The sequence below is a fragment of the Meles meles genome, chromosome 6 (assembly GCF_922984935.1).
Source record: "Meles meles chromosome 6, mMelMel3.1 paternal haplotype, whole genome shotgun sequence".
NCBI lineage: Eukaryota > Metazoa > Chordata > Mammalia > Carnivora > Mustelidae > Meles > Meles meles.
In genome coordinates, this window is record NC_060071.1 from 37869179 (window position 1) to 37893265 (window position 24087).

The 24087-nt window shown below is 38.6% G+C and overlaps 1 protein-coding gene across 3 annotated transcripts in view; it reads left to right on the top strand.

Annotated features, from left to right (window-relative positions):
• LRRC49 (leucine rich repeat containing 49) overlaps positions 1-10063 on the top strand; it is a 154452-nt gene extending 144389 nt beyond the window's left edge. For all 3 annotated transcript variants that reach the window (XM_046009596.1, XM_046009597.1, XM_046009598.1), the window contains one exon: positions 9365-10063. In XM_046009596.1, the coding sequence (XP_045865552.1) occupies positions 9365-9568 (204 nt within the window). In that variant the 3' untranslated portion in view covers positions 9569-10063. The remainder of the gene's footprint in view (positions 1-9364) is intronic.
• The last annotated feature ends 14024 nt before the right edge of the window (positions 10064-24087 follow it).

Consider the following 24087-nt stretch of genomic DNA (forward strand, 5'->3'; position numbering starts at 1 on the left):
ACCTGTTCTGTTTCCACTGTAGCTGCTTAGCCAGAGAAGCTGGAACTAATTCTTTACTTCTTTGTATTCGGAGGTTTATTGGAGGAATACAATGTTAGGGTGCCCCAGGAGCTACAAGAAGAAAAGAATGTAGTACCTGCCTTGATGGAACTCATAAGAAAGCTAAAGAAATAAATCCTTTAAATAACAATAGACTGTGAAGGTTCTGCAAGAGATTTTGAGGGGACTGAAGGGCAAAAGAGCAAGACAAAGACAGCAGGAAGCACTCACTGATTGAGCATCCTTAACTGATGTGCAAGGCACCGTGAGTTATCTAAATATATATATTAATAAATATATATAAAGAGTTATCTAAATATATATAATATATTTATATATATTATATATATATTATAAATATAATATTTATTAATATATACATTTAGATAACTCACACAGGTTTTATATAAGTATTTTATATATATGTATACACACACACACACACACACACACACACACACACACACACGGCAGTGAAATGGCCGGGCAAGTGGTTTTCAAATGTTTTTATACAGCCATGGGACTCTTTATTCAAACCACATTGTAGCTGAAACCCAGTATGTCAAAACAAAGCAAAAACAGCAGAGCAGCTGTTGTTGTTCAGGGAAAGGAGGGCTTCAGAGCTTCATCTGATTGGATTGTCTATTCTTTTCCTTTCTCCTCATCTCACCCCCAATCCTGAAGCATCTCTTTGGAACCAGAGGGGCTCTAAGGATTACGGCTTGAAAAAAACCTTGAAAACACAATGCAGTTGATGTTTAATGGCATCCTAAAGGATGTTCCGATTCTGCTTTAAATTATTCTAGTACAAAAGTACTGCTTCATGAGGGAGCTCTTTATCACTGAACAATTCCACTGGTGAAAAAAATTCTTACCCATGTGAAGCTGAAATCTGCTTCCTAATAACTTTTAATTCATGACCCTAGTACCACCTTATGTAGAAAAGAGAATTTGTCTCTTTCTCATGAAAACTCTTCAAATACTTGAAGTCAATACCTTGAAATCCTCCCTGGCCCTAACATTCACGCTTTTGCTCAAAAATCATGTGTTAAGCACCTGTCACACAGATTACCTGGGCTGTAAGAAGTCACTGTCCTTATCCTCACAGATCTCACATCCTAATGAAGGAGATAGGGATGGTTATACAGGGATGGTTATAAACCAGTATATAAAGAGAGTGTGGGAGGAATATCTTATCCAGGTCAACGGAGGCTTTCCAGAGAAGAGCTTCCTGACACCAGTCTTAAATGATAAAGTGGAGCTAGATAGAAGGAAAAAGAAATAGCACAGTATGAAGAAAAGGCATAGAAGCACAAAAAGACACGGAGAGAGCCAGGAACTATGAGCAATTCACTCTTCAGAAGCACAGAGATTGGGGTAGATGGTGTTAAAAGAAGGGATGAGAAAGGTAGTAAGAGTGCTATATGAAAAGATTGAATTTAATCTTTGGCTAATACGGACTTCCTGATGTGGCCAAAGGAGGAAAATGAAAGCCAAACTGACAGGATTGTGAGTCTTTGTCTTCTTGAACCAACTCAGTTCCATGAGTCAAAAATTAATATTAATTTATTTTATAAATTAATATTTATAAATTTTATTATAAATTAAAAATCATAGTAAATTTATTACATTATTTATATTTATATGTTATATCATATTTATATATAAATATTGTATATTTATATATTAAATATATAATTAATATATTTAACTATAATGATAATTATTATTAATATATTAACAATAATTAATATATTATATACAATATTAATTATATCTATAAATATGTTATATTTATATCTTAAAATTATAGATAAAATTATATCTATAAATATGTTAAATATGTCTATAAATATGTTGATTATATTATATATTAACCATATTATATATAATATAATTATCATATCAATATATAGAACATATGTTATATAAATATATATTTATATTATGTATTATAAATATTATAAATATAATTATATTTATTTATATAAAATTAAAATTAAACTTATTATAAAATAAATTTTATTAATTAATACTAAAGACATTTAGAAAAATATCAAAGAGCTGCATGCAAAACAAGAACAATTTCACAGAGAAATCAACAAACTCTAAGGAATAGACAATTCCAGTGATTTTTAAAATTGTACAAGAATATTGCAAAAAAAGAAAACGTTTCCTTTTTTTTTTTTTAAGGCAGATACCATAACATTAAATCTGAAACCTGCCAGCATTGGCACAGAAAAAGAAAAGCCAGACCGAAAACCTAAGAATATTGATGGTGCAAAAATCTTTTTAAAAAGGAATAGTATCAAGGAGACCACAGCAGAACATTAAATGAATAACAAAACATTACAACCAAGTGTAGTTTATTCTGGAATGCAAGGAAGATTCCTATCAGGAGATTGGTCTAAGTGGAAAAGTTGTGATTATTTCTTTAGACGTTGAAAAAAGGCATTTCACACAATTCAACATCCATCCTTAATTTTTTTAAATCAGCAAATAGGATAAATAGAAAATGAACAGCAGATGTCATGCCTGATGGGAAACTCTAGAAACATTAGCATTAATGGTAGGAAGAATTCTGAGTAAGATGTCCTCCCTGATTCCTACACCCTGGTATCCCTCTCTTCAGGGCCTGTAAAACCTGAGTTGCTTCTAACCAATGGAATCTGGCAAGGGTAAAGGGATTTTGCAGATACAATTCAGGTCTGTAATCAGTTGACTTTGAGTTAATGGAAAGGGAGATTATCCTGGATAAACCTGACCAGGTCCTCTAAAAGAGGATTCCGGCTACTACTGGCCTTGAAGAAGTAAGCCACGGTGTGAGAGGGTACAGGGCCCAGAACTGCAAGAAGCTTCTAGGAGTTGACAGCAACCCCCTGCTGATAGCCAGCAAGAAACTGGGGCTTCAGTTCTACGACTGCAAGGAACTGAGTGCTGTTCAAACAAGCACCGGGTCTGGAAGAGGACCCAAGCTTTAAAAAGGAACAGAGCTTGGCTGACACCTTGATTACAGCCTTGTGACATCCTGAGCCAAGCACCCAGCTAAGCTGTGCCTGGACTCCTGATGCATGGAAACTTGAGATGACAGACTCATGTTGTCTTGGGCTACTGAGTTTGAGGTAATATGCTACGCAGCAGTAGAACCCTAATGCTCGCTGAAGTCAGTCTCAAGACAGGGATGTCCAATATCGCCGTTATCAGGTATCCAAAAAGGCAAGAGGAAGAGATTTGTGGTAACTTGAAAGGAAAGGAGTGAACTTACTACTTGCAGACAATAGTATTGACTCTCCGGAAATCCCAAGATAATTAGTTCAGAAACTATAAAAGCTGTAAGAAAATTCAGTAATGAAGCAGAAATCAACACTCTCCATGTAAGTAAGTAACAGAAAGAAGAGACCCAGCTCACAGCAGCAACACAAAAAGATAAAACACCTAGTAATAACTAACTAATAAATAGGCATGATTTCTGTGAAGTAAGCTTTAAAACATTAATGAGGCACACCAAAGATTTATACAAATGGGAGAACCTACCATGTTTTGGATAAAAAGGATCTAAAGCAAAATATCAGTTTTCCTTAAGTTAATTTAAAATTTTAATATGATCTCAACAAAATGCCAAAAATTTTACTGAGGGTTTTTTGAGACAAGTTGATCCTATGGTACATATGGGGAAATAAGCATAAAAACTCTGAAAGAGAAGAATATTGAGAATACTAGTGCTACTAGGTATCACGGTATATTATAAAGTCATATCAGTTAAAACGGGATGACCATAAAGAGATAGTCTAATGAGATAGAATGGAAAAGTCAACTGTACCTCCAAATACAGAAGAGAATTTATTATATGATAAAGAATTATCTCAAGTCACATGGACTATCAGTAAATGATTTAGGAATAATTAGGGAACTGGGTGGGGGGGAGCTAGATTCAGACATTATATCTTACATCAGTATAAATTCCTAATGGATCAGAGATTTTAAAGTTTATAATAAAAGCATAAAGGTTTTCAAGAAATCTTGGAAAATGTATGTGTAGTGTTGGCATGAAAAAGAACTTCAGGGAGCTAGAATAAGCAAAGACAAAAAAGAAATGAAAAGATGGTTTACAACTAACCTCCCTGAATGGTAAAGAACTTTTAGAAATCGGCAAGAAAAGGGGCTGATAACCCAATATAGGCTATAAATTTAAAGGAATATGCCATTTACCTTAACAAGAAATACTGTATAACATAAATAATAATAAAATATGTATAAGCCTCCTATGGAGAAAATTATGAAATTTTATTGAAAAACTTGGAAGAAGAACTAAATAGATTGCTCATGTTCAAGGACAGGAACGTTCTACATAGGAAAAATTCTTCCTAAATCCATCCATGAATATAAGGCAGTTCTAATCAAAATTTGGATAGGGTTATTGTAGAATGTCACCAGCTGATCCAAAAGTTATCTGATAGAATAAACAATCCTAAATACACTAGAGTAAAAGTGGGGAGAACTTGCCTCACCAGATGCCAAGTATTGTAAAGGTGAGGTAATGAAGGCAGTGTAGGAATAGACAAATAGACCTGAGAATAAAATTGAGAGCCAGAAATACATATATCCCATATATATCGGGATATAGATAGGCGGTATTACAGATTGGTACAGATAATTTAATAAACATACTGAGGAAATTAAATATCAAATCAGAAATACACATTGAACCCTTCACTTCACATCATACAACAAAATTTAACTCCAGATCAAATGAAAACCCAAGGATGAAAAGCAAAACTTTAAAGTTTTCATTGAAAAAGTAGGTGAGAATCTTTATGACCTTGATTAAATAGACTGTGATTTTCTAACATCTCAAGGGCACAAACCAGCAGGAAAAAAATGTCATAAATTTGACAATCAAGATCATTGTTTTTTAAACAGGAATAGTTTCAGTGGAGTCATATAAGCAGGGTTTCAAGGTGGTTTGAGCAGTAAATAAGCGATCAAAAAGTCAGGACAGGGAGTGTTGACTCCTGTTTTGAGAAATGTCTAAGGGAGAAGGAATCTGAAGCCACATGATATTTTGGAAGAACACTTGGCCACTAGGAGATCTGGATCTGAGCTCCTGATTCTACCACTCACTTCCTGAGAGACCTCGCCCTAGTTCCTTAATCACTCTCTTGACTTACAGTCTAGCTTTCCTTCGTTTAGACCAAGCTTCTCACCTCTTGAAAAATATTTCAGTCACTGCAGCACAGAGTGCTCAGTCAGTGTCTCTCTTCGGTGCATCCTGAGTGGTTGGGAATTGTAGTGAGTTCCTCACAAATCTGGCTAAGCAGACCCTTCCATTATACATATGACACGTATAATTATACGTACAACATGTACAATTCTGTTGCTTGGTGTCTGCTCATCCATGCTCCTGACTCATTTTTAAAAAGATCTAAGATGTATGTAGAGTCAAAGGGCTGAAAGGGACTAATGATTCCAGTCCTGTTCTTAGACAGATGAGGAGAACTGGAGACTCAGGTGAACTACTCAGGATCGCTCGGTGAGTTACTGACAGCTGCCTCTAGAACTCAGACCTCCTGATTACTGACCCTGGGACTCTTTCCGAGTATATCATGCCCTTTCTGAAGTCTTTCTGACCACAAAGGGCTCCCTCTTTCTGAACACTGATTAGATTTGCTGTCTAAACATCTCACAGCACTTAGTCACTGTTTAATCATTTTTAGTTAGCTTTTCGTATGTGTAGGCTATCTCTCCAATGAGACTGCAGGTCCTTCAAAGACGAGGTTAGAGTTTTCTCTGGGTACGTATTAGTAGATGCTGTGAAATCCTGAGCAAGTCTCTTAACTTCTGTTGACCTTAGTTTCCAATTTAGGAGATGGAAACATGGCTTGGACCCCAGTACAAGTACCATTATAGCTAAAATCGCTCCACAACAAATCCTACCTTTGACCTACTTTTTTTCCCAAACCATCTTCATGACAACAAAGTTTTAGTTCAGTGAGATAAATAATATTATACAGAGTTCATCTCCTCAGGATTGAACTTGTACAATACTTGCTTTATGAACCCCACAGGGATGTTGTGGGATAGGAAAAAAATAAGTATATGAAAGCATTTGAGAATGGAAAAAGCATTATTCAAAGAGCAATAACTCCTTGACGGGTCAGGGCAAGAGAGGTATCTCTAATGTGCTTTTAACAGGATCATTCTGGACAAGCAGAGTGAGTCGCCCTGGCAGATACCTGATGAGTGCAGAGTCTGCTTCACAGAGATGGGAGTAATTGGCTTGGAGGAAAGAAGAAATGATGAAGTAAAACTGCTTTACAACAGTTACTGAATTAAGGGTTATTATGGCAGATGCAATTCTGTAGCAACATGTTCATAAAGAAGTAATGGAAGGAGCTATAGCAAGAAATTTTAAAGCACCAAAAACTGCACTATGCCAATTACAAAAGGTTTAATTTATATTATGTATAAGTTATTTAGCAAAAATACATCCTTTAAAAATTCTTTATATTTTTGTTATTCCTGAATTACTATAAACATTTTCCAGTCTTAACTGCGAGGCTTTTCCTTTTTTTTTAAAACTCAAAATTGTAGTGCGCCTGGGTGGCTCAATCAGGTAAGTGTCAGACTCTTGATTTCAGCTCTGGTCACGATCCTGGGGTTGTGGGATGGAGCCCCACATTGGGCTCATGCTGGAAGTGGTGCCTGCTTAAGATTCTCTCTCCCGGGGCGCCTGGGTGGCTCAAGTGGGTTAAAGCCTCTGCCTTAAGCTCAGGTCATGATCTCGGGGTCCTGGGATCGAGCCCCGCATCGGGCTCTCTGCTCTGCAGGGAGCCTGCTTCCTCCTCTCTCTCTGCCTGCCTCTCTGCCTAGTTGTGATTTCTCTCTGTCAAATAAATAAAATATTAAAAAAAAAAAAGATTCTCTCTCCCTCTGCCCCTCCCCCCTCTCTAAACTAAATAAATAAATAACTCAAAATCTTGTTTTAAGAAACTCAGCAATGTGTAAAGGAGGCATTCACTAAATATGCCGTGTGCCTTCTATTTGTGTAAATGCATTGCACATTGTAAAATATTGCTCGTTTCAGGTATTGATCGATCTCTGGTGATTCACACTTGTCTGTCTCCCTGGTAGTCCCTGTGTAGCCCAGATTTACTGAGTGTTAAAAGGGAACAGCTCAATGCTGTTCTCATCAACAAGCTAACTTAGTGCAGGTGACTAAGTCCCAGACCATATTTCAGAGTTAAAGAAAGATTCATCGGAGAAGTAGCCAGCTGGAACCATTTGTTATTTATCGCCCATCACAATCTGTACATATTTTTATGTGAGGTCAACTCGTGACCAGTTGTTTTTAGTGCATGAACTAAATCAGGTCAGGCTGTTGACCCCTGAATGGTGAGTGATTATTTAGAGAAATCTTATATGTCATAAGAAAACTTCCAAAATAGGCCTTTGCTAGGGAAACTTAGGGACAACCGGGACTCATCATGAACTTACATTAATTAATCAAGAATATAAAACATGTTTTGTTGTTTTAAAAAGTGTAAAAATTTGGAAAAGGAAGAGAAATAGGGAAAAACACTTATGGTCTCACAATCCAAAGGCAATCTTAGTGATACTTTAATATATTGTCTTCCAATAATTTTTTGTATACTTTTCCTAACTTTTTAATGAAAATTTCAAACATACAGCAAAGTTGAAAGAATTTTACAGTAAATGCCCATACATACAATCCTAGATTCTGCTGTTAACATTGTACTATAATGTCCTTTCTTTGCCCCATTGACCCATCCTCTATCATCAATCTGCCTTATATTTTTTAATTCACTTCAAAGCAATTGCAGACATTAGCATGCTTCTTCCTAAGTAATTCAGCATGTGTATCATTAATCAGAGTTCAGTATTCGATATAGTTTCTTCTTTGGGGGTAAAACTTATGTACAATGATACACAAATCTTGGGTATACAGTTGCTAAGTTTTGACATGTGTATAACCCAACCTCTATCAAAATTTTATTTTGTATTTTTGTTTTCCCATTGACCATTGAATTTTATTTTCCTTGTTATTACAAGTCGTTATAAGTATAATTTTAATGATAATATCTGTTGATAATTTAAATTTAACCCTTTAATTCATCCTGAAATTATTTTGGTATTTTGATTTGAGTTGGAGGTTTGAATAGATTCTTTTTTAAGAAATTAAACCTATTGTGTCATTGACATTTATTATTTCTTAGCTCCTTCATTAATGTGAATTGGTTTCCTATAATTTTTTTTAAAGATTTTATTTATTTATTTGACACAGAGAGAACACGGCAAGGGAGAGAACACAGGCAGGGAGGGGTGGGAAACGGAGAAGCAAGCTTCTCATAGGGATCCCTATGCATCCACATAGGGAGCCCTATGTGGGTCTCAACCTGGGATTATGACCTGAGCCAAAGGCGTATACTTAATGACTGAGCCACCCAGGCACCCCACTTTCCTATAATTCTGATTGTCTGAAGTATTCCATTATTTTTTCCATATATATTATGTATATGGCACTTTCCATCATCTTGCCTCAGTACTCCTCACAAGTATGAATAGCCAAAATGAATGTTGAGTTCTTATATTGAACACATGGCTTGTTTCAGCCTCTAGGGTGAAATTGGGGCCCAGTGCCTGAGTAGCTTTAGGCCCAAAACTTCCCTTGTTGTGTTTGGGACCCAGATTTTTCATTTGCAGACTTCCAGACCCAGAAGTTGAGTGGGAGCATTGTTTCTCTCAAGGACAAGTTCTGGGTCCTAGGCTTATGTATGTTTCCTCTTCCTTCTTGCACACTTTCCCCTAAATTTGTCCAAATGGTCTAGACTAATGAATCAGTATAGTGCTACTACACGGTTTCCTAACATACAGACTGAAGTCAGAGGATGGTATTTCAAGTGTGTGTATGGATGTTAACTGACGTTATTCCAATTAAGATTGTCGGCATCAGTGCCCTGATACAGTTACCACCAGAAGCCATAAATCTGTGCATTCATCTGTCTTGTGTGAGCTTAACTCCCTTAACTGAGAAGGGAGAAAGTCTACCAACAGAGAAGCAGTAGTTAAAATTCAGGTGATTCCAGAGCTGTCTAACAGAGACAGGAGCGGACTGCGAAGTAAAGAGCTCCTCGTTGCTGTCTGTACTCACGCAGAGCTTGATCGTGTCAAGAGTGTCTAGGGAAGTATTCGTGCTTTGAAGGGTGAGGCTCAGAACAGATGCTTTCATGTTACACTGGCTCAGCTAAGTGTTCCTTTGTCTCTTGGATTAATTATGATTCAGTGCAAAATTTTCCTTTTTTAACAGGAAATAAAGGAAAAAAAGAAATTCTGCAAGATGTATATGGAAGACCTTGTGAAGGAAGCCACGGAAATCAACATGAAAAATGAAGCCCTGCAGAAGCTTTGGCCACAGATGTTCATTGAGCTTGTTAGGGACGCAGTCATAGAAATCCGTAATAAAAATTCCTACATGAAGCTTTGCCTACAGCAGATAACTGACCAAAAATAGAAATGGCTTTTAGTTACAGTTGATTTTAGCAATTTTGTGTTTTTGAAGGTTGAAAACAAGTCGGTTAAACATGTTGAAACAACACTATCCTACAAACGAGAAAGCCTAGCATCAAAACACTATTGCCTACCATTCCCGTAGTTAAAGGTTGGAAGGAAGGAAGGAAGCAAAGAGGGAAGAGAGGAAGGAAGGAAGAGAGGAGAGGAGAGGAGAGAATGGAGGATTAGCTTCCTACATCAGCAGCCAAACAACCTCTGGGAACTAAGCCGTCTTGAGAGCTCGCTGGGCCCTGCGCTCGCACCGCTGTCTCTGGCTCTTGCTTCGCCCGGCGCCCCTGCTCTAGCCCCAAGCACGGAGTGCTGGCTCAGGTTTCAGCATGAGTTGCTTCTACCTACTTGCAGCTGAGGATTTCCAGTTATTTCCCTTTTTATTTTATGTCATGATTTCCAAGCCAAATACACATTCTTTTTTATGAGTGAAGAATAAACTTATTAATAAATTAGTAAAAAAAAAAAAAAAGTGTGTCATCCTCCTTCATCTGGTCAGAAGTATCATATTGTATGTTCCTCTCTAGCTGGGTGGAAGCCCTTCTCTTCACTTAAGTAGGCAGAGGCTCCATCCTTGCAGGGATGCATCCTTAGGGCACCACACGGGGTCGTGGGGGTCACTGCGGACACAAAATATGAACATGAGTTCAATGGGGGCAGGAAGAAAATACTTAGTGTGAAGGGACCCCCAAGCGAGTGTGAAATGCAGTCACAAGTCAGAGAGTCTGCTTCTCTGAAAGGTGTTTGTTTCTGTTAGCTGTTCGGGGGGCTCTGTCTTTAGGTAGGCGTGCGTCCCTGTGCCTCGGGAGTATTAGGGATTCGTGGGTGAAAGTTTCTCATTTTTCTCATTCCCTTTGAAGAACAACAGGTAAACACGATGCAGGCAGGGGTTTGTCCTCGTTCACGCTGGTGGGGAGAGTGTTTCGAGGCCATTAGCATAGCTGGACATAATACAGCTTCAGTTCAACCACCTCACAGGTCACTAAATAGGAATAATCCAACTTGCTCAGATTTTGCCAGGCAGCTCTCTGGGCAGCAGGACCTCCAGGAGGTGGGACAATGAGAGCGGAAATTGCAAGACACCAAAGTCACAGAAATGCTTGGAAGGAAGCGAGGCAAGCTGTGCAGTTCTCAGGCGCTCCCCCAAGAGGGAGTGCTCAGGTTTAGGTGGTTCATGTTCCAGAATTCCACCTTTTAAGTCCCACTGCTCTGGGTTTGTACCTTCGTGCTTAAGCTAGAGTTTACCAGCCTGAGGGCCATCTGAACCACACCGGCCTCATGATACAACCTACCTTAAACAACGTTGTGAGGAGCAAATGAGATGATGCTTGTAAGCGTTTATCACAAGGCCTGGCACACAGCGAACACCAAAGCTATTCTTCCAGAAATAGGTTGAACCACAGAACTGGTGCTCCTGGACAGGAAGAACTTTTAGTTTCTTGATGATCCTTAAGCCTTTTGAAATTAAAACATGAACCGTCTCTCATCTGGCTGGTAAAGGGTGATTTCTCTCAGGGTTTTCTTGTTTGATATGGTAATGAGATCTCACCTAGATGGAGACAAAGAAGAGAGGAGAGACAAAGATGTCTTGTTCAAGGGCTTCCAGTAAATAGGAAAGGCCAGAGCTTGTGATCCCTTCGGCATGTGGAAAACTTGCTCACTCGAGTTTTTGCAGGCGAATGATCTCTGGCTTCCTGAATGCTGCCTCCTCTTCCCTAACTCTCCCATCCCTGATGCTAAAGGCATCTATCTGACCCTCATATTCACATGCATTCTTGGCTCTCCCCAGGTATTCTGGGAATTTGAGCAACCGTGGGTCAGCACTCAGTGACTTGGCAGCAAGCCTGAAGGCACTGCTGGCTCCAGACCTGGTAGGAGGGTTTCTGTCTTGTTCCTGAAACCAAATCGTTTAATGCTCGAGCTCGAGTCACTTGGTCTCATCCTGTTGTACCCCTCTTGTCTGCCCCCACTATCCATAGTAGATGGATTGCTACTTCTTGAATCCTTCTTTTGCCTGGTCCCAAACTCCAATGGCTATGTCCTCCCATATAATTCCTATCCCCTCCAGCTCAACTTCTTTCCAAGCCATTTTGCTTGCTGGAGTTCCTAGGTGTGGATAATCCCCAGATGAGAGGACAAGGGGACCTGAATCTACTGGGTGTGGAATCAAGTGAGGGTGCAGTGTGGTGATTTCCTAGAACAAGTTGTCCTCTCTACTTGGAGTTTCCTAGGGTCTTTGGGAAAGGAGAAGGAATGCACCCCCCACGGTCTGAGAGTATCTGGATTAGTATGTGCCGAAGGATTGCTTTTTTCCAAAAGGAATCTCATGCAGAAACAGAATATTGTGGTTGCTTCAAAAGCAGAAATGTCCAGTATCCCCCATTTGGGGAGACATTGCCTGCCCCCCCCATTCTGGTTCTGAAGTTAAATGGTTAAATATGCTGCCAGATCTGGGGATGTTTGCTAAATGTGCCGTTGGATCTGAGGCTTCTTAATTGTGCTATTGTCTGAGGATGGTGCTGGTCTCTGCCTCCCCCTTCCTCAACTTCACTCCACTTAAGACCTGACAGGTGAGACAGCAAAGCCTTACCCTGCTTCCGAGCTATTCCTGACCAGGGCAGGGAATCCACAGGGATTCATGTTCTCCTCCATTGATTAATAACGGTAATCATAATAACAACTAAGACTGATTGATATTTTGTATTACTAAGCCCTTTGCATGCATTTTCTCATTTAATCTCCCAGTGTGAGTATGTGATACATACGCCCATTTAAATATTTGAACACTGAGGCACAGAGAGGTCGACAACCTTAACTAAAGTTATTTTAACCAATAAATAATAGATAAGACCTGCTTTCAGAGCCACTGCTAGTTTTAAGGATCTCGCATCTGAGTAAAATAAATGAAAGAGTGAAAAGAAAGGAAGAAGAGTGAAAGAGTGCAAGGGGGGCAGGGAGGACAAAAGAACAAAGGAAAGAAGAACCTGTCTAGTCAGCAAGGCAAAATGCAAAACAGAACACAGAGAGAATGCTCAGGAAAATACTAAGTTTAAATATTGAAGAACAAAGGTTAGTTTTTGTAACCTGCTTTTCTGGGTCAGCTGGAGATGGAATGGGTGCCATTGCCAAGAAGTTCAGAGCCAAGTTTGAAACGCGATCATAGCAACTGGCTAACCAGTATTGATGGAATATTTGTTTACCTTTGATCCTGATTTTCTATTTACGTTTATGTTTTTCCGGCTCATTGTGTGTGTCTTTTGTTGCAAGCTACCTTGAGTCCTCTGTGGAAAGAGGATAAGGATATATATCTAAAGTATGCTCAAAGCTCCCAGGAATAAATGACCCCCGTGGTTCTTAGGCAATAGGATAGCTTGCAGTTTCTCTTCGGAAGACAATGAAACTGTTTATCCATCCTTCACACCAATCTCTCTAAGCTTGACTCGGAGAATTGACTTCTTCTCTTTGTTTATCTTGAAATATTTCAACATGCCGAAATGCATGTAGAGTAGTAGTATCTCAAATAAATACTGTATCTACCACCAATCATAACAGATATTAATATTTTTCCACACTTGCTTCAGATTTTAAAAAATAAAACATTGGAAGGAAAGACGGAGACTCTGGGTACTTCATGCCTTCCCTAGAGGTAACCACGATTCTGAACTTGAACCTCCTTATTCATTCATGTTTTCATACCATCTGTATTTACGCATTTATGCATGGGGAGTTTATTGAGTAGATTTTTAAATATTTTCAAATTTCAAAGAAATAGTATCACGCAGTGTGTATTTTTCTGTGCCTTCTTTTTTCCCCACTCAGTTTGGGAAACTAGGTAGTAGCCGTAGGAGCCCTACGCAGAAACACAACTGATGGGAGTAATCCTGTGTTTTGTTTGTTTGTTTTACTGCTGTTTGATATTCAGTTGTATGGCCAATATGGAATTTATACATCCATTTTCCTGTTGGTGAGTGTTGAGTGATTTCTAGTTTATAACTATTACATACTGCCTTGACTATACTTAAATATATATGTTTTGAACATACTTTGACTATACACGTGAGTTTGGGAGGTACGTAATTACTAGTGGAATTTCTGGGTCGGAGGCACACATTCAACTCTATTGAATACTGTCAAACTGCTCTCTGAAGTGATTTGTATCAGTTCATATTCCCCTGGCAGAGAATCCAAGTTCCAGTTGTTCCACATCCACAATGATAATTAGGTTTTCACATTTGCAATCTGATATATTACGTGAAAGATGTGTGTACTTGAGGGTGGCCATTATGCCCAGAACAATCTCATTCAAGGGCTTTTTTAAAAGATGAAATTTATGTACAATGAAATTCACTTACGAGTTTAATTTGATTAATTTTGAACATTAATCAACATCCCAAATAAGATACAAACATCTTAATCATATCAGAAAAATTCTTCTAGTCAATGCTTGTCCTCCCCACTCAAGCAACTATTTTTCTTTCGCCTTTGATTAATTTTGTCTATTCTAGAATTTCAATAAATGTAACAATATAGCACTTACTTTTTTGTATTGGGCTAGTGTTTTTGAGAATGATTCATATTGTTTCATGCATCCATAATTGGTTATTTTTTATTCCATAGTATGAAGATACCACAACATATTTATCCGTTTTATTGTGTTGTTTCTAACTTATGGCTATTATGAATAAAGACATTTTTTTATACAAGTCTTTTTTGTTCAGTGGACCTGAACATTTTTAAGTTTAACTTTATAAGGAATTGCTATACATTTTAATAAAAGAGTTGTATAATTTTATACTCTCTCTAGCAATGCATAGAGAGTTCCAACCTCTCCACAGATTTGCTAACATTTGTTATTATAGGGTTTTTTGCTTTGTTTTGTTTTGTTAGCTATTCTAGTGTGGTTTTTTCAGACATCTTTATTTATTTTATTTTTCCGGATGTCTACTGCTGTTAATCACATTTGTGTATGCTTTTTGGTCATTTATTTATCTTCTTTTGTGAAGTAAATATTCAGGTCTGGTACCCCTTTTTAAAATTTGAGTTATTGGGCCCCTGAGTGACTCAATGAGTTAAGCCTCTGCCTTCGGCTCAGGTCATGATCCCAGCGTCCTGGGATCGAGTCCCACATCGGGCTCTTTGTTCCGCAGGGAGCCTGCTTCCTCCTCTCTCTCTGCCTGCCTCTCTGCCTACTTGTGATCTCTCTCTCTGACAAAGAAAAAAAAATTTTAAATCTTAAAAATAAATAAATAAAATTTGAGTTATCTTTTAATTATTGAATTACATGAGTTATTTATATGTTCTAGATATAATACTTATGTTTTGAACTATGATAAAGTTCAACTGACAACTTTTTTATAGCAAGTGCTTTGAAATGTTCTTTCTGAAATGGTTTGTCTGCCCCAAATTTGCAGAGATATTCTCCTCTGCTTTTTTCTAGAAGATTTGTAATTTTAGCTATGGCCCTTCTTGAGTTAATTTTTGTGAATGCTTTGAAGCAGTGGTCAAACTTCATTTTCTTTTCCATATGAGAACCCAGTTTCAACACAATTTGATGCAGAGTGACTTTCTTCCATTCAATTGCCTTGGCAATTGTTTTTGAGAATCAGCTGACCTGCATACATGTGAGTCTCTTTCTAAACTTACATTATTTTCCATTTTTCTTTTTTTAAGATTTATTTATTTGACAGAGAGCACAGGTAGGGGGAGCAGCAGGCAGAGCAAGAGGGAGAAGCAGAGCAAGAGGGAGAAGCAGACTCCTTGCTGAGCAGGGAGCCTTGTGTGGGACTCCGCCCCAGTGGGACTCAGGATCATGACCTGAGCTAAAGGCAGCCACTTAACTAACTGAGCTATCCAGGGACCCCTTTTTCCATTTTTGTATTCTTACATGAATACCACACTGTCATGATTACTGGATTTCTCTAGTAAGTCTTGAAATTAGGTAACATAACTTCTTAAACTTTGGTCCTTTTACAAAATTCTTTGAGCTAGTCTAGCCCGTTGCATTGCCATATAAATTTAAGAATCAGTTTGCCAATTTCTATAAAGAAAACGACTTTGGGGTTGATTATTGGGATTGTACTGAATCAATAAACGAATTGGGGGAGACAAACATCTTAATAATATAGAATCTTCCAATTCATAAATGTGAGATATGTCTTCATTTATTTAGATCATTTTTATCTAGCAAAATTTTGTGGGTTTCAATTTAAATTTTATTCTGAAATAAATTTATTCCTAAGAATTTTTTTTTTACATCTTAAAGGTATTTTAAATTCTCATTTCTAATTTTTTTGCTAATACATAGTAATACAATATATTTTTATTTACAGTTGATCCTCATTATTTGCAGATTCTGTATTTGCAAATTCATCTCCTTGCTAAAGTTTATTTGTAACCCCCCAATCAACACTCATAGTGTTATCGTGTTCATTCACAGACGTGAGCAGAGTGGTGAAAACTTTGTGCCATTCTACATGAGCACATGTTTCCAGCTGAGGTCAAGGAAGACAACATTTTTTTTTCCGGTTGTGGTAATATAAACAAGTGTCCTTTTCATGGTGTATTTAGTGTCACCTTTGTGACATTATTGTGTTTTTTGAGGGTGACTTTCTTATTTAAAATACCCCTGAAGGACAGTGCTGAACTGCTTCTTCATGTTTCTAAGCACAAGAAGGTTGTGATGTGCCTTACAGGGAAAACACGTGCATTAGATAAGCCTCTTTCAGGCTCAAACCCAGGACCCCGGAATCACAACCTGAGCTGAAGGCAGACACCTAACAACTTGAGCCACCCAGGTGCCCCAACAGAACAATATCCTTTAGTAGATTTTATTTGCTCGTATTTGTTTAAAGGTATTTGTGTCTACGTTTATTAAAGGTATTGGTCTGTAATATTTGTTTCTGTTGCATCCTTTTCAGGTTTTGATATTAAGTTTAAGCCAGCCTCATAAAACAAGTGGGAAAGTGTTCCCCCTACTCTATTTTCTGAAAGAAAGGAAGAACCATATCCTTTAAAATGTATTATAAATTTCCCTGTGATTTATTCTTTGACTCCAAGGTTATTGAAGTGCGTTGCTAAATTTGTAAGTATTTGGCGCCATTATGGGTGTGATACACCTTTCCGTGTCCTGATAGTATGTGTGTAATGTCACCAGTATCAACATCTGAACCAAAGTTTGGCTCCATCTTATTTCTGAAACATGACTATAATGTCTGTTTATATCAACTTAGGTCAAACTTCTTAAGCATGTTGTTCAAATCGTCTATCTTTTTCTTTTTTCCCTAACCTTGGACTATCAATTATTGAAAGATTCAAAAAATCCCACTAAGACTGTGGTTTTGTCTATTTCTCTTTGTGTTCTATCATTTTTTTGCTAGATGCATTTAAGGGCATGTTTTTAGGTGCACACAAATTAAAAATGGATCCATCTTACTGGTGAGTTGATGTTTTTGACATTATGAGGTAACTCTCTTTCATATCTAGAGAAAATGTTTTTGCCTCGAAGTCCATTTTGTTCAATTTTAGCTTTCTTTTTATTAAGATTTGAATGAGATTTTTTTTATGCTTTAATTTCAACCTTTCTATATCCTTATGTTTTAGGTGGTGTGTTACTTTTAAACAGCAGATAATTTATATTTCTATCCAACCCAACAATCTATCCTCTTAATTTTTTTTTTTTTAATTTCATTTACTTCTTTGCCAGAGAGAGAGAGAGAGCACAAGCAGGGAGAGTGGCAGGCAGAGGGAGATTTGTTTGTTTGGAATGGTTGGAAACAAGACAGCTCTCTCTCTTGCTTGGCAAGGAGCCTGATGTGGGATTTGATTCCAGGACTCCAAGATCATGACCTGAGCCAAAGGCAGACACTTAACGGACGAAGTGACCCAGGTCTCCCCAATCTAGCCTTTTCAAAGGTCAATTTTGCTCACTTATATTTGCTATAATTAAAAAACTAGCTTAGTTTACACTAACCAACTTCACTTTGTACTTTTACTTATTTGACTATTTCCGTGTTTTGTATTTTTTTTTTCCTTTTCAGTTGCTTGCCTTTAAATTAGTGGGCATTTTTTAACCATACATTTTCCCTGTAGGATTTAGAAATTATGCACTCTGTTTCTATTTTTTGTAATGATTCCACAGAACTACAACATATATAATATAAACATATTTGATATTTACATAATAGATAACGAGCTGAGAGCTAGCCATAAAAACATCACCGGTTCAATAATCCTATATAGACTTACTGAAAGTACACACTTAATATTCGCACTTTTATTTTTCATCTCTTCATGTCAAATCGTTTTACCTGACTCTATTTGCCAGCAGATTCATTTTCTTATCCTGCATATGCAAGGGAATCATCTCACTATTTCATTTGTTTTTTGCATTAATTTAATATGTTCATCCTTATTCTTGACCTTCAATAAACCATTTTGTGATTTGAAGCTAGACACATCATAACAGAAATGAGAAATATGCAAATTAAGGAAACTCACCCTTGGATAAGTATTTACTGGGTACTTATGAATATACGCTAGGCTGTGCCGTGGCTAGGGATATAAAAGTGAGCGATAATAGATGCGACCTCATCAGATTTGTAGTCAAGTGGACAATAGAGCGTGAATGCTAAGAAGCCACATTAGCTCAGAGGAATTACCCTGACTCATTCTGAGCAGAAGACAACTGATTGGAACATAGATAATCTTTAAGAATATAAAAATGAGAACATTTCTATTCATCTGTGAAAACAATTAGTTTTATGTTCCAAATTTGAAGGATATATATAAAAACAAGTCTTGGGACGCCTGGGCGGCTTAGCCAGTTAAGCTGCTGCCTTCAGCTCAGGTCATGATCCCAGGGTCCTGGGATGGAGTCTCGAATCAGTCTCCTTGCTCAGCAGGGAGCCTGCTTCTCTCTCTGCCTCTGCCTACCACTCTGCCTGCTTGTGCTCTCTCTCTTTCTCTCTCTCTCTCTCTGACAAATAAATAAATAAAATCTTTTTTTTTAAAACCCAAGAATAAACAAACAAACAAAAAAACAAGTCTTAAAGTATTTTGACCTCTCTGAAACTACCAAACTATCTGTAGGCCACTCCTTGATGCAGGGATCTAACAGTGGTGTCTAGAGGAAATGTTTTAAGAAATAAACATGTAGTTGTGTTTCTTTAAATTTTCCTCCCCAGCAGAATTCTGGCTGGTGGGATTGACTTCATTTCCTTGCTCCAGGATGGGCCTGATTGGCATAAACTGGTTAACGGAGTTACGTGCTTCTTGCTACAATCATTATGTACTGAGTAAGGCCTAAGCCCATCAACATACGGAATCTCTCTAGCATCAGTAACTGGCTTAGGTAGGACCAGTTGGAGAGAAGCGCCCTGGTGGTTTTGTTTTGTTGATTTGTTTGTTTGGAATGGTTGGAAACAAGACAGCTCTCTCTCTTCTGCTCTGAATACAAGATGTATGAATGTGAAGCCTGGAGCTTCTGCAACAATTTAATACCATGAAAGAAACCAGCCACACCCAGAAGGGAAAAGCTCACACACTGAAGAGAAATGGAAAAGGAGTACCGTTCAAACCATGCTTGAAGCTTTCTCTACTGTCGAACTTTTTCTCTGTTGAGTGGCCTGAGCCAGGAGGATGCAAAGGCTGGAGTCTGGAGTAATCTGAAGGTTTATTCTCCATGTGTCTGGTGGTTGATGCTAGCTACTGACCAGGACATCCATTGGGTGTTACACAGATACCCACATATGCCCTCTTCAAGTGGCTGACGGCTTCCTCATAGCAGGGGGCTGGTTCCAAGAGCGAGTGCCCCACGTTCTATCAACTTTTCTGATTTTGTTTTAGAACCACATAACGTTACTTTCAGATCTGCGATCACACAGGTTCGGCTCTGGACCAGTGGAGTATCAAAGTCATATTGTCTGAGAAGCACGTAGAATGGGAAATAATGTTGCAGCCACTTTGAAAACTATCATTTGCCACACAAACCATGCTACTAGACTCTAAGGGCTTGGACATTTTGTCACATTTCCTTCTACCTTTACATTTAGCCCACCTGGCTAAATCACACTCAGCCTCCTCTGGGTGAGGCATCCCTATCAACATGCGCACAGCAGCCTGTATATATGTAATAGGGTTGACTTCTCACTTGCCTGCCTATGTCCTTCACCAGTCTGAGAGTTTCCTGGCCATGTTCGTCTTCATGTCTTCACTGCTTTGTCTCCAGCATATATAGCAAAATATAGAGATGAGTAACAAATTTTTATCTAGGGCTTTGTGTAGGAAACCAGTTTCATTTAACTTGGATCCCCATTTTAGCAACATCCCCCCTGCTTCTGAATTTTCATATCCTTACATCCTGCAGTTTTGAGCAATTTGTGCTGACATGTCTACGCACCTTCCAGACGTGAATTTCAGACTTTTATAAACCAGGCAACAGAACACATTCTGAGCTACCTCATGGTGGCTTTGCTTAGGCAGCTCACCGTTCGGTCCTATAAGCATCGCCCTGTGTGCACAGCAGAGTGAGTGGAAAAAGGAAAAGTACGTAACTCTAATACTAGTGACAAGAAGTGAAACCCCACAGCTACTGCGACAGAGACAAGACGGAAACCATTAAGCACGATGAAAATGCAGTAAAGAACGAGGAAAGGACAACATGTAAAGAACAAATTTACATACAAATTTACATGCAAATGCTGAAATGCTGAAAGAGATCTTCAACGCTGAGTTTACAAAGCCTATTACTCCGAGATGGCCAAAAGTTGCACGCGAAGATGCTGTAGCAAACATGAGGACTCAGTGACGGGTGCCCAGAAGAATCAGGCAAAACTGAGAATGGAAATGTGGCACTAATCCCATGGAGCTTAGTTCTTCATTTGAGTTCAACTAAAACCACTCAAATTCTGCTGGGTTTTTCCCTTCCTGTCAGTGAATCTGTGGCTTCTATCTACAATCTTGGAAAGAAATTGTATGCGTGAGCTTCTCTCTCTTTCTGTTTCTGCCTGTCCTTTTTTTCCCCTTCCTGTCTCCACATTTCTCCCTACTTCTCATATCTTGCTGTAAATCCTTTCTCAAAATCAATCATGTTCTTCAGATCTATCCTCTCTCCCTCCATTTTTCTCCTTTTATTCTTTGTCCTGAATATTTCTGTTATGCCTTTGCTTTTTCCTGTTCCTCCCCTCTCAGTGTTCTCTCTCTTCCCACACTTCTCATGACTAAGAAACATCTCCCTTCCTCTCATTGCTTTAATCTTTGTGCCTTTCTTGCTTGTTTCTGAATGTCTCTAGCCACTGACTGTCTTTCTATCTCAGTCTTTCCAAACCTCTGTGGCTATTTTTTTAAATATGTTTTTATTGGGGCGCCTGGGTGGCTCAGTGGGTTAAGCCTCTGCCTTTGGCTCAGGTCATGATCTCAGGGTCCTGGGATGGAGCCCCACTTCGGGCTCTCTGCTCAGCAGGAAGCCTGCTTCTCTGCGCCCCTCCCCCCCCACCTCTCTGCCTACTTGTGATCTCTCTGTCAAATAAATAAATAAAATCTTTAAAAAATAAATAAATAAATAAATAAATAAATATTTTTCCTTATGCTCAGTTAGCCAACCTATAGTACACCATTAGTTTTTGATGTAGTGTTCAATGATTCATCTGTGGCTCTTTTTAAAAGTCTATGTGTTGATCTTAATCTCTAAGAAGTTATTCTCAGGAGTACTATGTGCCAAGGGAAAGGAAAGAGTCTGACAGGTAATGCAAAGAGAGTAGAGACTTGTTACATCCAGTTTGTCTCCTACTAGACTGTGAATTTCTCGAGGTAGGGACAGTATGTGGACTATATTAGGTATATATCTACTTAATGAACTGGCTGTTGTTACCGGGCAAAGTCTTAGTATCAAGAGATACTATAAGAAGAGAAAAGCATTGGAAACCTTGGTTTATATTTAAAGTCACATTTTCCAGTGCAAATGGCGGAACAGTCGTGGTGGAACTTTTGCTTATCTTTTATATGCATCCTGCCACAGCCGCCCCTGTAATCTGCCGTCAAGTAAAAGAAAGCGGCAGGGCTTGTGTTCGAAAGGGGGAGGCAGTGTGGACATCAAAAGGAACCTGGAATACCCTGTTGTCGCCAGAAAGCAAGAATCCTATTTTTTAAAATGTTAGGGGCAATATCAAAAGGCCAAAGGACCCATATTTTTTTTTAAATATTTTATTTATTTGACAGAGAGAAATCACAACTAGGCAGGCAGAGAGAGAGGAGGAAGCAGGCTCCCCGCGGAGCAGAGAACCTGATGCGGGGCTCGATCCCAGGACCCTGAGATCATGACCTGAGCCAAAGGCAGAGGCTTTAACCCACCGAGCCACCCAGGTGACCCCAAAGGACCCATATTTAAGGGCTTCTATTGACCAAGCTGTAACAATTTGAGCACAAAATAGTATTATTATTAGTATGGTTACCTGGAGCCAGTTGGGTCTATGAAAGAACATAGACTCATAAGTATTCTCAAAAGAGAAAAGTTAATAGGATGAGTACAGTTGTAACGCAAAAAAATGGATAACCAATTATGGACTTGCTTCTTGTTAGTGGATTTTAACAAACGGTTATTTGTTCATATATGGATAGTGTATTTCTCCCACTAACTTACTATTTTTTATAAAAATATACAAATATTTATCATATATTTATTTCTGAGGGGAAAAATAAAATTATGGGACTAAGTAAGCCAATAATATACAGAAAAACAGTAACTCTAGCAAGAAAAGAGAGAACTGGCTTGGCCGGCATTAGGATTAACATAATAATTTAGGTGGAAAGAAGGTCTAACACTTAATCAGGATCAGTGATCACACAAAATTACCAAGTAGGAGGAAGTTTTAACAGGGTCTTCCGAAAAGATGAATTAGTCAAACATCCCCCCAAAGAAGAATATATGACCCAGACCCCATGCCCAATGCCTTATCTCACAGGAAATGAAACCACTAGATGGCCCTATTCATTTTAATAAAACAGCAATAAGGAATACATGATTTTTTTTTAAGGTAACAAACCGAGTCGATATATCATAACTGACAGGACATGGGGTTTTATAAATCTGGCAGAGCGAGACTTAAAAGTACATCATTTCCTGAAAGACAGCAGGTTGTAAAAATAAATAAATAAAGCCCCCGTGGAAGTGTGACTTTAGAAAGCAGATTGTGGTGACACCCGAAGTTAACGCAGCCTGACCAGGAATCCTGTGCCCTGACCCACACTGGATCGGCCAGTAACCCAGATCCTGCAGCCCTGGCCGAGCCGAGCAAGTGTGCTTTTTCTTTCAGGTCTAGTAATATTACTCCACCCCTGGGAAGAAATAAAAATATATTACTGAAACTCTAGGAAGATATTAAAATAAGTATACTAATATCCCCTAGGAAGGTATAAAACAAGCACATAAATTATCAAAGAAATGAATAAGTCCATTGTTCTGAGGATTTAGAATACAGTCCAGGGTAAGTATAATAATAAGCTTTGTAGTCAATGCCTTTGTGAAGGTTTTATGATATTTGACGTGTTCAAGAAGTCAGCCGCAGTAAACACGTAATCGTATCTGAAATGATTTAAGAGAATTTAATCAAATGTAGCTTATATTTTCAAGATAATTTGTTTTTTAAATAGTTGTTTATTAGGTAGATGGGTTCAATAATTTGAGCATTCTACAGAAGACAAGTTTCCAGTTCCCGACAGGAAAATTAAAAAATCCTGGGCTGTGAGGTCCCTTCCCCCCGAATCATCCCAGAGGAAATTAGAGACAGGGATCGAAAACATTTGTTACATGTTAGAATCACCCAGGGAGCTTTAAATACTCTTGACAATCTGGGAGCCTCCTCGGACCAGTTGGATCAGAATCTCCAGAAACAGAACCTGGGCACTAGCATTTCTAAAACACTCTTCGGGTCCAACTAATAGGTAGTCCAAGCTGAGAAAGTGACAGAGGAGGGGAGAAGGCAGAGTCTGTGAACTAACATAAAACTGTAAGGAGGCCTTGAGGAGACCGGAGACAGTTGCCAGCTAGTGCAGAAGCTCATGGTGGTATGGGACGGGGACACAGGGGCGCGTAGGTGTAGCTACAGAGGGCAAATGTTGCTGTTCCCTTACATTTCTTGGGGAGGAGCTTTTCTGGCTCTATCACTTCCGTGAAATGGGAATTCACAAGAGCAGCCCAGATGTCAGGTGGGTGTGTGCGGGGGTGGGGGGGGGTGGAAGTGTTGGGGGCTGCGAAGAGAGTATCCGGGCAGCTTCAGGACGCTACCAGGCTGAGAATCTGGTGAGAACATATGACTAACTGCGTTAGGTGTTTGCTTCCTCATTCCTTTTCTCTCCACCCCCTCAATGACAGTAGACTGCAACCTAAGATAACTTGCTTTTTCCCAAGAAGTTAAGGGAGATTGAATGGAGGCGGTGCCTGGTGAAGGGATGGAAATGGTGCTAGTCTGGTGGTACTCT